The sequence below is a fragment of the Ciconia boyciana genome, chromosome 10, assembly GCF_034638445.1.
Source record: "Ciconia boyciana chromosome 10, ASM3463844v1, whole genome shotgun sequence".
NCBI classification, from domain to species: Eukaryota; Metazoa; Chordata; class Aves; order Ciconiiformes; family Ciconiidae; genus Ciconia; species Ciconia boyciana.
Window position 1 is genome coordinate 21,229,380 of NC_132943.1, and position 17,065 is coordinate 21,246,444.

Consider the following 17,065-nt stretch of genomic DNA (forward strand, 5'->3'; position numbering starts at 1 on the left):
ATTCAGCCCCTCATCCTTTTCAAGTTCCACTATTGCAAGTTTACACCCAGTATTTTTCAGTGCTGAGTTTTTAACATATTAACATATGATTCAGTGCCAGAAGCATACTGACTTTTACAAGTTGTTCAACTGAACAAGATTTCTTAAATTCTTTCTTTGTTGCTGTAAGCAAAGTGCATCTTGGCATTGTGCAGTTATTTAGGTATTTAGTCTATTTAGGTATTACAAAATTGTTTTAATGCTTTCCATGATAAATGAAAGTAATCTATAATATTCAAGGAATAGAATACACAGCAAGGACTCTACTATATTAAACACTAAAGGCATTGACTTTTACAAGTTATTACAAACAACAAGTGTTTTTCTTCCAAACAAAATGTTAGATCAAAATCAGATAAAAGACAAAGTCAGAAAAGTCTTATAGTCTGCATGAAATCACAACATTCCTCATTTAAAATAATCTCAATAACCTCATTTGAACTTCTAGGCCCCAGTCATCAAACTAAAATATGGAACAGCTTCTATACCCAGAAATGCACCACTCAAATTTCCGCAGTCCATCCACATGGATAAATTTACAGGTCTTTATACACCCTAATCTTTGAGCCAAAAGGGGATAAAAAAAGCTTTTGTACCTTGGATTGGAAGAATTACATACTTTCTCTGAAAACAGACATTAATTCTTCTTTCTTTTCACAGGCCTATGTTTGAGTTCTGGCAATTTATGTACTGCCTTCACCCAAATTCTGCCTTCCCTCAAAGAGCAATGACTCAAATACTGCTGTGGATACATAATTATTGGTAAATATTTTTCCTCGCAGAAGGTGTTAGGACAAGTTCAACCAAACAAGCAAGGAAATGCTGTGTAAATACCAACACTTGCATCCTTAGTCTTGCAAAATATGTGTCACTTTACATCAACAAACACTTCCAGAATTCCCACTTACACCAACCAGAACAGTTCTGTGGGTTAAAGTTTTATCCACATGTAGCAGACAAAATAATTGTTAGTATGACACTCCCCAGTAAGATAATACAAGTATTAATTTGAAGCCATTCTGCTGATCATCTAAACAAGGAGAGGGAAAAAGAATAGCTAAAATTGATGAAACTGCTTTTCTGCTTACCTCCAAGATAATACAGGTTTTCCTTCTCCATTAAAATCAAGTGAATGTCTTTCAATAGTATATGGAGGTAGAAGGGACGGAGTGTGTGTGTGCATGGCAAGCTCACTGTTGTTCCCTTCTGCTACTGGTGACAGCAGTAAGCCTACCTATTTATAATCCCACCACCTGACCAAACAGCCTACAGAGTACATCTAGAGATTTGTATAGCCATTAATCCTGACATATCTACTTCAGCCAATTCAAAAGAGAGTATTAAGTGGCTTTATTATGTCTTCTGTGGCTTTATGCCATAAAAAGAATCCAAGCCTGTTTTCCGCGCCCCTTCTATTTTTGCAAGAGAAGTTTAATGAGAAGTTTTAGAATTAGGACTCTTCCTTCCCTCCACGCTTTTTAGCCTTCCCTATTTCTGTCTGTAAGACTCCTGACTAAACAGTTCAGGTGAGCACATTTTAGAGCTCAGTGGAATACTCAGGCAACAGAGGCAAATACCCATTTACATCCAGTTAATTTGATCATCAGTACTATCTACAAAATTATTGAAGCTTAAGATCTTGACAAATCAATTTTGCAAACAAAAGTACAATATTTATGCTATCAGGAAAACAAAAAACAACTTCGCAGTGTTTGAGGCAGGATAATTTAGAGAAGCTTGACCTCATTGTCAATTAAAAACAGAAGCTGCTTAAAAGCAATTCTCAACTCAGTTACCTCTTCCCAAAGTCAAACCTAATACACAGAGCCATGTGAGGACTGCTTACAATTATGTCTGCCCAGGGAATGGGAAGGAATGCCGTCAACAAACTCTTTTGGGCAAGCGCTATCATAAACAGCAACATCCTGCAGGTTCCTATCATTGGTAAATGTTGCTTCTAGATCTGTATCAGGCCACACTGAAGTGGCTTGCGTACCACTTCAGTGAGAGGATAACATCTGCGTGAGTGCATGTGTGCTGAGTGAACAGCATTACTGACAATTCCTTATCTAGCCTCTCTTATCTGAGAAGTCTTATCACCAGCATCCATCCCCCATTATGTCAGACGAAACAGAAATCTAAGTCAGTTTTACCTAATATATGTGAGGTTGAATGAAACAAACAGTTAGATCAATCGTTGGCTGTGTTCCAAGCCAACTGCACTCTGCAACCAAGCTTCAAGAGTTAACAATACAAAGAACAGAAATAGAATAGAAACAATACGAAGAAGAGAATAACAATACGAATTAAATAGAAATTTTAATTGCTTGAAAAGCTGGGGACAGCAATAATGCTGCAGCGATGGTCCTGCAGCCAGACTTGCAGGACTAGACTGCCAGTAGTAAAAGTTTCAGTGCAGACAGGGTATCAATGTTGCCTAAAATACCAACACATTCTGTATGGCTAGTGTGTCCTACACAGGACAAAACATTTGGGAATTCCACTTGGAGGCATTAATTACTACCCAGGTCTAAGGGCTGTAGCTAAAAATATTCAATTATTATTCACAATAATATCTGATTTTTTTTTAGTCCCACTGATATCTTGTGGTACTAAATTTTACATACTGTTTATCTACTTAGCAATTCCCCCTCTTATGGCTTTCACATATTAAGCAGTAAATTTATCACTGTTGAAAAATCATGTGGCTTTCACTCAGGGAGTCACCAATGGAATTTAATACTACCAATCATGATAAGCAAGTGCCCAACATTTCAGATAACCTGAAAGGGAAGAAAGTAAAGGTTTTCCATTTCTACAAGTATGTACCTGGCTATTTCCCCTGCATCTCACAGAGGTTACTTTCACTTTTTCCCGCACCGATACCACTCAGCATAGGCTACTAGTAGTTTTTGGGTTTTGGTTGGTGGGGGTTTTTTTTCGTGTAAGTTCCTAGAACACTTGTGAAAGGTAGAATGTTGAGAATTTTAAAAGACGGAGTGGGGGGAGAGCTTAGGTTATTAGGGGGAAAAAAAAAATTCTAAGGGAATGGAATTAAAATGTTTTGTTAGAATTTCTTTAGGATTAGAATTTTAAAATGCTTCTCATTTTTCCATAAAGCATCTACTTAAAATACTCATCTTGGCATTGCTGTATTAGCAAACACTGCCTAAAAAGGAAACATCAACTGACTAGTACCAGCAGCAAAAGGAAATGCATGTGAATGGATCAGAGACATGGAATTTATTTTAATTTTTGTGTATATGCTTTAAAGTAAGTAAACAATCTAATTTTGCTAAATACAATGACACTATAGTGCTAAAGACAAAACACTTTCTAAAGAGGTCCCTGTATACGTCATTTTTAGTACAGATGTTTCATGCTCTTTAATCCATAGAATTGTTTCCAAGACCAAAAGGATATGAAGACTTGCATATACTAGTGAGGGCAGCAAAACAAAAGCTTCCTAATACTCTTTTTTAGATCTTTAATACCTTCAGATTCACTTCTCTGTGATTACCCAGAGCACTGAGTACTTCTGCATTGGGTAAAAAAACCACAAACAAAAAACTCCAAAAGCCCAATAGGCTGTTAGAACTCAACGGATGCATATCAATTATCTGCATATGGAAAAGCTGGTCAGAATTATTATCTGTTTTTAAAAATCCCCAATAGGGACATATCTGTGAAGCTGGGAGCTCTTTGAACCTATTGTCTCTATTGTTATAAACAAAACACTTCTTAAAAAACTATCTGATATTTCATCTAACCCTGAAATAGTAATGATTATTTTTTTTAAATAATATCCATGAGAAACTAAAGTCTGAAAGCAGCAAGAATAGCAGGAAACCTGCATTACTAGGCTAAGAATAGGCATTCTTCCAGATTAAATTCCTGCTTTATTAAATACTGTTTCTTCAGTTGCTTTGTACCTACTGAGATGACATCTCATCTGTGATGGATCAACACAGTCAAGTCTCCAGGGAAAGGCAAATAGTTTTGTTCTATCAAAAAGAACTGGAGAAGAGAGCATAGACAAGAGGCTTCCAAATGGCTTGGAAGCAGACCAAGAACTTGTTTTTCTTATGCAAGTCACACATCAACAAGGAAAGTTGATTATAGATTGTATAATCACTCAGCGTTAAGGAGGACTTAATTATTTTTCCATTATTTAACATTTGGTTTAAGGATTTTATGCAGCATCATTAGACAATTCTGTTGCATGTTCTCTTTTCACTTACTTGGAACAGTTAGAACACAACAAACTGGTCCATGTACAAAAGGTAAACATAAGAACACGAGAGCTGAGAGACGTCATTATGTCCCTTACATGAAAGCCATATCATACCTTTGACCACCCCTGTTGATCTTCTCTGAACCTTCTCCAGTTCTACTATATCCTTTTGGAGACGACAGAGACCAGAACTGGGCACTGTATTGTCATTATAGATTTATACAGTGGCATAATCACGTTTTCTCTTTTCTTCTCTATTCCTTTACTAATACACATGGCAAACTGATTCGTGTTAAATTTATCTAAAGTGAATTTAATCTCATTTTATTATCCATTTATTTTTGTAAAATCCTTCTGCAAGTCTTCAGAGTCATGTCTCCTCTAATTACTACGAATAATAACTTTTTACTGTCACCAAACTGCCACCTCACTATTCAGCCACTTTTCTAGATTATTAACATGTTGAAATAAGAGTTCCAGCACAGATCCCTGTAGAACTCCAAGGTGGCCTCCCTTCGCTTTCACAGTAGAACATTTCCCATACCTCTGCTGTTATTTTTGGGCAAATTATTTCACCATGCAAGGTATACTGTCTTATGCCATGTTTGTTTAGTTTTCCTAAAAGGCTTAGGTTAGAGACTAGCAGAAGCCTTTTGAAAGACCAGAAAGACTGCATCGGCTGGCTTTTCCTCATCCGTTTGGTCAGCACAGCACTTAGATTCTTTTTATATTTTTACACCATTAAGACATTTACATTGTAGATATACTGCTACATCAAAGAGTTCCTCATTTTATTCTAACTGTGCTCATTGCATCACAGTCTGCAGAGAAACACATTTTGTTTGTAAGTTCAGCCACCAAATTTATAGTTTTTCTTGAATACTAAGGTAGTACTTAAGAGCCCTCACTAAAGCTGTGCTATTTGCTGTGTGCAAATTCAGGACAAAAAGAGAGCGCCTACTCAAAAAACTTTTGGGGACAAAAGGACAAGCCCATATTTTGGGCTGCCTGTCCACAGCGTGACTTCCCTGAAACTGCTGCACAACCCTTCCACCTCTCTATCCCAATTACAACCTTTTATCCCCATTTTCACATTATACATCACTCCTCTCTCTACTCAGCACAAAAGGTAATATGCAAACATTAGCACATTTGATGATCTTACTGAGTCATATTTCATCTTGGCTGCTAAGGACCTGCCTCACTATCCCACAGTCGTTTTCGTATTTTCTTCTGTGCCAATTCTCTTCCCGAGAAGAATTTTTGTAACTTTCTCCATGGGACCACCACCTTCCTCTCACCTAAGGCTCTACCTGCATTACACCTACAAACATCTGACAATTAAGAATCCATAATATTTATTGGTAAGTGCATGGTAATAGATTACAACTTCCCTCCTTTTTAAGGTCAAAGAGAACCACCAATCAAGGGACTTGGGAAAGTTTGTATGGACTAAGCCCTACAGAGGAACACACGGGTTAAGGTAAAAGAAGCAGGAAAAACCCCAGCGTCTTATGAGAGCAAAATGGTTCAATTCATGCTCACTATTCAGAGAAAGAGAGAATACTAATAGATGTTATCCAGAAGTTTTTATTTACTTTAAACCAAAAAGAACTGTAAATCACAAGACAATCCTCAGCTTCTGAGTTTTGGCAATTCAGACATGTTTGAGACAATATGACACTGAAATTGAGGGGTCATTAATTGCCCAGAAATTACCACTTCAGAAAGCACCTCTTCCTCCCCAAATATTGAAGTTACAATATAGGAATTGTAAACTAAACAAAATGCATCATTTAAGGGGTGACACATTACTACAGTGGTGGTACTACCATGGCACTAGTAGTTGCCACAAATAAGATACAAGAAATAAGAGACAACCGGGCTTGTAAATTGGGGGATTTTTTTCTCTTAATATTTTTTGTGTCAATTTGATATGGCTAGGTAACAGATGGCATATTATGTTTTTCCTGCTTTGACACAATTTAAAAACAAGCTACAGATGGCTATAATGAAATCCTCATTAACACACTTATATTTTCACAGTTTAGTATAGCAATAATGAAACTTTCAGGTCTGGAATTTCCTGTTGGTTAATTAGTGGTTGGGTTAATAGCCTGAGGAAGTGCACAACCCAAAAAGTTTCCTTATTGTTTAATCATATAATTACTACATTCATATTTCTGGGAAAGCTCTCAAGACAGATTTAATGTCACAGTAAAGCTACCTTTATAACCCTCCCTCTGTTTGTGAAACAACTGTATTATTTTATTTAGCAGAGTGTGTAGGCAGGAAAGCCATGAACAGGCATCATTCAGCTGCCTCTGGGAAGTTTCAGCTTGTTTTTATTTTAGAGATACCAACTTACACTTAACAGAATTCTTCAAATACACATTACACCAAACACTCTACAGAAAAGCTAGGATCAACAACTCTTGGTCTATTGCTACAATGTTATCATAAGATCATTGATTAAAGCTTAAATAATTCCTTTTTTTTTTTTAAATCCCAGTTTATAATCCTCCACAAAAGCTTGAAATGTGACATATGCTTAGCAGCACACCAACATATCACTAAATCTGGGATCTAGAAAGAGAAAAAAAAAAAAAAAAGAATCACCACAAACTTGTACTCAGGTTATTTCCACAAATGAAGCTGCTGCTGTAACACAAACAGGCATAACGCTAAGCTGCAAGTTAAACAATATGATTAAAATAGTAGTGAAGGATGTGGTATCCACAGCTAAAAGCCCTCTGGGGTTTAGTAATCCCCACTCTAGTACTAACTGATGACATGGCGCCTTCATTACTGTGTTACTTATGCGACAAGATGAAAGCTGCAGTGAACAGCCGTCCCCACGCTCCAGTCATGCCTTCACTGGGTGATACAGGCGTATCCCCAGATAACTGATACCTGTGCTGGTGCTGTGGCACAAGGAAACTGGCAGCTTGGCAGAACCAGGTCCCGAAATAGCATTGAATGTTGTCGTTGGGTTTTTTCTTTTCACCAAAAATCTACACTGAGAAAATGCAGCACTCTTGTACACGTGGTAACATACTGAGTCACCAGGCAAAGACCAATGGAAACCACCATACCACCCTTTGAAGTGCTAGAGGTTCAAAAGAGGATAGCTACTGCCAAGCCATTTGAAAGGAACATAATGTGGAAAACTTGACTTGTGACTGAAGTTACATAGTTAAAGAGAGACAGTATCCAACTATTTGAAAGTTGTAATGCTAAAAATATCTTTTAAGCCCCCAAACTCACTTGTGACAGAGAACTGCAGGGAAAGAGAATTTGGATTTTCTAACAAACACCTTATTATTTAACAAACACATTATTATTATGACTATTTGAGTAAGATTCTGGAGCCCTCCTATTTCTTCACAATTTATTTAGACAATGTTAAGGAGAACTGAAACAGTATCATCTTCCTTAACCAGCAGAAGCGGGAGCCATGCACAACAAAGACTTTCTGGAACACTAAATGTCACTATGGGATTCAACAATCAAATGTACCCAAACCCAAACAACTGAAAAAACGCCGTAGTGTTTTTGGAAATCTGAGAATTACAGCTCCAAACAGAGTTACTGTGCTTCCTTAAATCACTCTCAGAGGCCTACACAGTTAATCAAAGAATGACAGACAAAATAAAGCTCCCACAGTGATTTTCTTCTGGAAGTCCCCATGCTTTAATTCAGAAACCTTCAGATCCAGTTTCACATACAAGTTTTCATAATCATATCCATTCCTTGACAGAATAGTCTGTACTTTGACAGATCTTTTTATGGCACTGTTGCTGTGAGGAATTCAGATGTAGCTTTAATAAGAAGCTGAACAAGTTTCTTGTTCTGAATGTTTACACATAGTATAATGCTGTTTTTAAAAACCTGTACCTCTGGTCAAGTTCAGTTTAACACTCACTCTTCTCCTCCCAAAACAAAAAGTTAAAAATAATTGCAATGTTTCATTGCTAAACAGTTTGTGAAGCAAGGACATCTTGTGTTTGCTTCATCCAGCACTCACTCACTCCATTCTTCAGAACTGCGTATCTGGTGGTGGTGTCTTAGTCTTTTGAGTTCCTGTGCTTACTAGATGATAAATGAGAAAGAAAGAAAAAAAAAAAAAGAGAAGAAAAGAAAAAAAAAGAAAAAAAAGAACAAAAGCAAACATTACACTACAGTTATAAACTTTGTCATGCAAGTTTCAGGTATTTCCTCAAAGTGAAGTAAACACGAGACAATGGAAAAATTATACAGTTAATTGCACTGGGATCAACACTAAAATTTGTAATCAAAAGCCCTCCCCTTTTTAATGATGACATCACATAATTCAGATCAGAGTTTGTTTTACAGGAGCTGACACTGATTTAGAGGAGGGCCTTCGTTCCAAAAGGGTAAGAAGCCATCTGGGGAATAAAAGCCCACAGTTGCAAAGAGGACACACGGGAAGAAACACGCCACAGGTTCCCTGCTACCCATAAGACAGGAATGAGGAACAAAAATACAGTGTTCTTTCTTACTTAATATGCACACACACAAACTCCTTAATTCACATAAGCACGTATCTTTGGAATCAGTATCACTGACAACTAAACTGGGAGTGTACCACACCAACTTCTGGAAGGGGCGGCTAGTCATGCTTGGGGTTCTCTCTAGCATTCAAAAGAAGAAAGCTCAAATCAACAACGTTGGGAAAAAAGAGAAGAAAATATGCCTTCCAAAATACAGACTTCATTCTAGATATAGCAGGGACAGTACGGTACCGTTAACAAAACTGTTTAAAATATCTCCAAGAAGATCAAACATAACAGGTTAGGACCCTGAAAGTGCTATTTGTGCCATTATGATTTAAAATATTAAAAAAAAAAGGCTCAAGTTCAGTTTTGTCTGCTTCAAACCATAATTCTAGAGTAATATTCAGAAGTGCAAGTGCTCCGGTCATACTCAATCTCTATTACACACGTTATAGTATTGGGGAATTTACTTTTTTAATTTTAAAAAATCTACAGTATAATCCTAGAAAAATGTCCTGCCATGGCTATCATGTGGGGGGGAAAAAAAAAAAATGTACATTACATTGGCAAAAATTGACAGAGCTCATGTTTCATCTTCCACCATTCTAATATTTTGCTGGAACGCCCACTTGAATGTAGAAACCCTCCTTGCGCTGCCTCAACAGTAGCTCATAGGCTCCTTGAAATTGCTACTAGATAAACCAGATATTCTAGAAACTAGGTACAACACCCTCTATTGCATGGGTGTACAGCCCATCACACAGTGCTATACCACTTGTGCAGACTGTCTCCTCTGTGCAATAGTACAAAACAGATGCTTAACAAAACTCTGTATGTTAAAACATCCCAAATTCTTAAAAGCTCTTCACAGAGCAGGACTGTCAGCTTGATTTTCTACCTACTCAGAAAAGATTAAAAAAAGAGGTGATGTAAGTATTCAAACACTTCTATTTGTGTGGAGTACAAATACTGAAATCCCATCAAATGAAAAGGCTTACAAAGAACAAAATGAATGAAAGTAGGAGGAAAGAAGAAATGCCAACAGCACAGTTTAACGAAGCTGAGCTCTGCTGGACAAAAAAAAAAAAAGCCTAAAAACCAAAAAAAGAACCCACCAGAGAGAGAGAGAGATATAAAGGGAAATATTTACTTATGCAGTAAGAGGCCTCTTATGCCCTAGCAAGTCCACAATGTTTTGAGGTGTCTTGTCCTGATGTACTGCTAAAAAACCATTACATTATTGTAGAGTGATATACCAGCCACAGAACATTTGGTCTGCTTACCTGATATTATCTACTTTTAAACTTACGCATACAATACACCAAATTTTTATGATTTAGTGTTTTACTTTAGCCCTGTAAACTTTGCAAGCCTTCAACACAAAGGCAAACAGTTACGGTAGGTGGCTATTTCTGGCAATTTTTTTTCTTTCAAACAGTCCAAGTTAGACACAGCATATCACAGAACTGAAGGAACAGCATGTATCAAAACTGGGGGGTTCTGTTTGGGTTTTTGTTTTGTCTTGTTTTCCCCTTCCCTTGTGGACTGTCTGTAGAAACCAAAAAGCATCTTTTCATAAAGGTTCCTAAAGATAGAAGGTTTTACAGATGAGCTCATTGACAATTTTTAAAATTTTATTTTAAAGAAAGATATAAACAAAAGTACCTATTAAAAAGATATGGAAGGGCATACAGCATGGCCATGAATTTCACTTTCACAACAGCAAGCACAGATTTTCTTTCCCAGTGAAATAAAGTGCCATCACAGACACTAACAGGCTTTTATTCACAATGCTGAAGTCTTACCAGAGCTTGAATCACACAGTATACAATACAGGAATATAATATATCTAATACAGGAAGGACTCAAGTCAGGACCTGTGATACACAAGAATGTACATGCATGCGTACATTTCAATATTCTGTTTTCTGTTTTAAGAAAGAGTAATCAGAATTGTCCATGACTTACATGCGAGTCATTTGAAAAACATCCACTGAACAAAAACCAAGATCTAAAGTCCAATGAAGTTGTTCCTTCCATTGCAATTTATAGCAGCCTGAAGAGATTCTGCAACAACTACCTTAAATCACAGGCGTCTGAGTTTACACATCCCCAATACTGCAGAAGCCCGATGTGTGGTAAAAAGAACAAACAAGCTTCCTAAATAAAGACAAGTAATCAAAAACTTCTCCATTACTTTCCCTCACATCCACTTCTTCTACCTTTGGTTGTTACTACCTGGAAATCCAGGCTTCCAAAGGATGCATTTAACTGCAAGTATTAAACTACTCAAAACAGTTTTATGAAAATAAAGTACAGTCTTTTAACTGTTTCTTTTTAAGTCTTTTGTTCATCATTTTGCTTAGATATACACTGCATTTATATTAAACATAATTTTAAAAAATGCTACACTTCTTGTCAAAGAATGGAAATCCTTCTGCCAACACTGGAAGAAGACAACTCTGCATTTTTAATTCGCAATATTTAAGACTTTCCAACTCCATATAACAAACAGTGCAACCTACAGGTAGGGACTGTAGTATCAGATATTTCTACTGCCGGCTTTAAGATTCTGGAAGAACTCAGACCCCACATTCACACGCCTCTACTTACAGTTTACAAGCAAGATATGTGAATTCAGAAAAAGAAACATTTGCCTTCTAGAAAAGGCCAAGTATAATTTCTATAATTAGGACACAAATGTGAACATAAGCACCTGCTTATGAGAGAAAGCCTATATACATTAAATATACCGCTTGATACTTACCATGCTCTCACATTTTACGGTTCTATTACAGAAAGATACAAAGCCCTTAATGAAGACGCCAAAGCCCAGAGGTGTCTGCACAACACATGACGAGGCTTTGCTAGCCCAGGCTCGATTTGTCCCCTTAGTCACTCATCCTGCCTCCGCACAGCCCGAGTAGCTCTGGGGCAGGCAGCAAGTGCTCTGTGAAAGCGAGGAACCGAGGCCGCGCAACCAGGCCAACAGCAGAGCAATGCAAGCGTGGAAAGTTCATTTCATGAAAATAAGTAACTACTTTTGTAGCAAGAAAATACTGAAAGCGCGTTCAAAGCATTACAATAAGAACTCTTACAACATTAAAAGCACCCATTTTAAACGCTCAAAAATGTAGCCAAACACCCTCCTTGGACTGGAGAGTGGCAGGCCAGCTTTCGGTACGCTGGGGACAGGCGGCGGGCTGTGCGCTGAGCCCGGGGAACCGCTGCTGACGCTCCTGCACGGAGCGATGATGTCAGCGCTGCACCTCGCAGGAGGGGCAAGAGAGTTCGTTCTGTGCCCTGCCAGAATGGCAGGAAGAAAGTACAGATAGGTAAAAAACCCCCTGCTTTTCATCCAGAGACATTGGTAAGACTAAGCTGGCTGTGAGGAAGAAAACAGGTTCTGCTCTCTGAGGCAGGCCAGCAGGTGAAGTGCTGAGAAGTTCCTTCCTATATGCCTGAAATATCCTCAAGGCTGTATTACTTCCTATACGTGAAAACCACAGTCTTAAACCTGCAGGTACTTACCCACCAAGATCTGAGCGACTCTTTCAAATGGTGCAAGGCAAAGCACAACATATCCCTCCAAGCATAATGCTGCTTTTAAGAACGAAGTCTCTCTGACATCCTTCAACTAAAGGCAACAAAAATATAGAAGTCTTGAATGCAAAATAATATCAACTATCTCCACAAGAAACACTGTGTCTACCTAGACAATCTAATTTTAAAATGAAACCATCTTCCTAGAAAACTGACTACCTGGAAATAAACTATATGCATACGTAGCATTGCTGGAACAGACGAGACCAATTAACATGCTTCTTCAAGTTACTGCTCTGAATTGTCATTTTTTTTTGCTTTCCTGCTCCAAAGTGATCTTTCCTTTTCAATGACCTTGCTTATGACAACAAACGCTTCGTGATTTGATGCAGTAGGTGAATGAACCGGTATCGCTCAGAAATCCTCTTTCTGGTTCTCCATCTAAGCAGGTTTCAGCAGGGACAAATAACGCTGCCTCACAGAAGACAGGCGAAGAAATGTGCTGTACTCCTCTGGTTAGACCAGGTCTGCAGCCAGGAGCACAGCCACTTTAGAAGTTCACAAGTAATCTTCCTGCTGGGGATGAGGGAACAGAAACTGGCTGGTTTAAGAGAAGCCATGAAAAGAAAAGCCACGGGGTGGCACTGCAGGTAGGCTGTATTTTGAAACTACTTGGCTTCTTACTCTTTTCCAGGCAAATCAGAGCATGTCTAATCCCATCTGTATAAAACAGGAGACTGGTTCATTAGTTTTTCTGCAAGCATTGTATTGTCCAGCAACAAAGATCCCTAGAATATAAGTCACATCTTGAAAGAGGTACTCCACTGCAAAGATATCAGGGTATTTTATAAATTCATTAAATGGTATTTAAGACCATAACACAAGAATGCTATTGTAAAGATACCCTTAAGAATTGATATGTATTTTGGGTTTGTCACAATTCTGAAATAATTTAAGGAAAAAAAAATCTTCATAAAGCATGTGCATTTTCATACAAAAGCTAAAGAATTTTCTTTGTACCATGACTTTTTATCAGTATTGAGATGGCAAAAATGTCTAAACAGTTCTCTCTTCCTCTGAAACGAAAGACAGTATTAACTTCTGAGAAAGTGAATGGACGTTTGTGAAAAGTCTTAATACTGCATTCAACACTATCACATCCTTTTAACACATTTTCCTTCTCAAGTATAAAAGAATCATCCATCATTTCATCCAAAATAGAAGACTTGGTACAGCAATATTTCAAAGCTAGATTTAGGAGTCTATTTAATCTGCTTTGTGGGCTTCTTCTCCCCCGAATTTCAAATCCTTGGCATTTGAGTTAAAAGCCAAAACATTTGCAAGAAAAGCTATTCCTGTTCATTTAGTGAAGAAACTGATTTTCAAAGATTTGGAGGTCATCCAGGATTGCAACAGTTACTTTCCACTTTATCACACAAAAGGTTCCTTCAAGGTATAAAACTGATATTTCAGTAGATTCTAAACTAACAGATAATATATGACTACGCACAACCATTTTAGTCATCTGAAGTCCTAGATCATTTTAAGTTTTCAGTTTGAAAGTATGATCAGCAACAGTCTTCCCTGTCAATGTGTCTAATAATAAATGAAAATAAGTAAAAAGTTGTATTTTAGTTCAGTTGTGTCATATTATAAACTAGAACACCAATTTATCTGCTGTCATTATTCTTACCCCAGAGTGCAAGAATTCTAAAAAATAGAAAGTTTTATTCCCTCAGACAGAATTTCAAGCGTGGATTGGTAATTGTTTCAACTGCCAAGTAACTATAAACCATTCTTTCTGCTACAAGATTGCTCCTTCTATTTCTTAAACTGTTTGTATATGGAGATTATTTCGCCATTACATAGCATGACATTAATATATTGGCACAGAAATACGCCTATATAGCAGGGACTTTAACATTCGATAATGCAGACGATTATGTAACAGTATCGATTTTTGAAGCTATACAAATTTGATTTGAGCATATTATTTGCCTGTTTTACTGACTCTTATACTAAAACACTCTACATTCTAATAAACTGTTTCAGAACATGTGCCTGACAAATATTAAATTAACAAGTTAGTGACCTGCTAAAATAATTGATTTTGGTACGAAAAACTCAGTGCCTGGAGTCAGTATTTCTTAAAAATTATATATTTAATAGAAAAGTATTTAAGACCCCCCAAAAAATCCCACCAAGCAACAGCAAAACACAAAGGAAAATACTTATTACTGAAAAGATTTAGCTATTATTATTTCCTCTGCTTGGGTTTGGAGAGCAAGGGCTTCTGCTGAAGTGTCTGCCTGTAGACACTGAGTATACTCACAACGCTTCATACAGTAACTTCCCAGTTCGTCAATTACATAAACTATAATATTGTTTACATATAACACAGCAAGGTCATGTGCTGATGCAACTAATGGAAGTGAGCTCCATTAATTCTAAATAAAATAAACCATTTAAGTTAAAACCAGACATACTAGATGCAATCTAATAGTGCTTCAAATCGGTTTTCTGCCCACCTCTATTGCCACCTATACCATTATTAATAGCAAGCTAATAGAAAGGAACTGTACAAATTCAGGAAGCAGGTACTTTGCTCTTCAAGGCCATACTCTTAAAAGTATGGCCTCTGAGAAAACTGTGTGTAAGGAGATATATGAAGTAACTAGCAAGTCTTTCTCTACGTGAGTTCTATTTTCTTCTGCTTTTTAATTTCCTTACTTAAGGCAGAGAAGTGTTCATAGTTAATTTGTACATATTTTGCACAGGTTTGGAATAATGCCTCAGGATGGCACTAGGAACTCTATGCAATTGCTAATTTTGCTAATCATATTGCTAATAATCAAATTGCTAATCATAATTTTTAAACTAGCCAATGCATTAAGTTTCCATAGTTGGTCATTATTAACTTGAACTGGTTACTTGAAATGGCATTACGGAACTTTTCAATTCTAGATGAGAGGTTACACACACACACCCCCCCAGGGAAAAAAAAAAATTCAAATACTAAAATTTTAACTTACAAAAATCAAATACCAAAGAAAGGATTCTGCCAATCCTAGTCCTGCCTCACCCACTGTAGAACAAAACAAAAAACAAACAAAAAAACCAAGCCAAACCAAACCCATCCCCCACCCCCCCATGTTTTCACATCTCAGGTACCCGAGAACTTTGTATGTATTTATTTATGCAGATGACTAAGACATTCCCTGTGTTTTTCAGATATCCTAGAACAGAAGTATTTGTTCAAGAACGCAAAGAACAGAAATTAAACGGCTGCATAGCTTTTGTCACTGCAACGCAAAACATTTATGTCCAATTCTTAACAACTACAGTATCACACAATTTTACGCTTTTCCTCAGAAGCGCAATCAATATGTAGCCCAAATTTCTATACAACCCACGGGAATTTAGATATAAGAAAACAAATTTTAAAAAGCAAAACAAAACCTCCCGCACAACTATTCCTAGCCAGCACTGTGAGACACATTCTTACATTCCCATGGAAAGTTACCAGTACAAGGAGCATGGCTGCAGGTTCCCTTGAGGCCATGCACAACTGAACCATTGGACAAAGAACAAGTTCTGGTCCCCATCACTTGCACATACACATAGATCATGGGAACTAATTTTCTCTGGGTCACTTGGCTACACAGCTGTGTGTATCATTTGTATTTAGAACACAAATGTCTTCCTTTAAACAAACAACCAATTACTGCAAGATCAAAAAAAAAAAAAAAAAGAAATCCAGAGAAGACAAAAATATCTGTATTGCTAGTATGGTATGCTTGACAACATAAGCTAAAAACATATGCAAAGCTGCTATTTCACTGAACAGTACAAGAGTAACTTATGAGTACAAATTCTGCCAAATTAAAAACTCAAGAGTTTAGACAGGTGACTATTATTATCAGATCACTCCCAGGAGTCCAAAAACTATGTTGCAGAAGCCCCATCACACTATGACAATCTCGTCTCTGTCTCTTGCTGACATACGACTAAAACTTATGCTAACTTTCTGCATTTTTCTAGGGGAAATAAATTTATTTTATCATCTACTTAGAGATTAACAACAGCTATCAAGATTACCTAATGGATCAAAAAGGTATTTCCACTCCTGGATTTCTACTCAGTTTTAAAATGCAGCCTGCATGCATGAAGACTTCTTTAACAATTTCAGTAGAACTGGGGAGTGAACGTGCATGGAAAATGGATGTAATCATGTAACTGCAGCTACCATAATACATAAGTGGTTTTGTGTTGAAAGTGCTGGGACAGCCACAAATTAAGTTGGTTAGACAAAGTTGGTCTAGTATTGACTCAGACATACAGATAGGGATCAGAAAAATAGGCTATGGCTTTATTTGTCACTTCAGATGTGTACAGAAGACCAAACAAGCTGTGACTGACTGCCAGGAGACACCAAAATTCACCTGTCAAATTAGGGATTACAGCAGGTAAAGACAGAGGAAACAGACTGCGTGATTCTGGATGCCTTCACCCTCCTCCTCTTCATAAGGTCTTTCACCATCTTCTGTACCTAAGGACCAGCCACTGGCTACACAATCTCACTGGATCCCACTGCTAATCACGATATTAATTACTAGACCACACCTTCTAACTACTCACCAACAGCCTGGCTGAATCTGTTTTCTAAACAAAAAAGAAAATTAACATGGCTAGATAATGGTTGGTCACAAAACACCTCACACCAGTGCACTAT

At 37.3% G+C, this 17,065-nt stretch overlaps 1 protein-coding gene across 6 annotated transcripts in view; it reads right to left on the bottom strand.

Moving 5' to 3' along the window:
* Positions 1 to 17,065, bottom strand: part of COBLL1 (cordon-bleu WH2 repeat protein like 1) — an 88,795-nt gene that overhangs the window by 52,359 nt on the left and 19,371 nt on the right. The window contains exon 1 of one of the 6 annotated variants that reach the window (XM_072874542.1): positions 8,305 to 8,324. The exons of the other annotated variants lie outside the window; for them this stretch is intronic. Coding sequence (XP_072730643.1) covers positions 8,305 to 8,309 — 5 coding nt within the window. The 5' untranslated portion in view covers positions 8,310 to 8,324. Of the gene's footprint in view, positions 1 to 8,304; positions 8,325 to 17,065 lie in introns of those variants that run through there. 6 annotated transcript variants of the gene reach the window in all.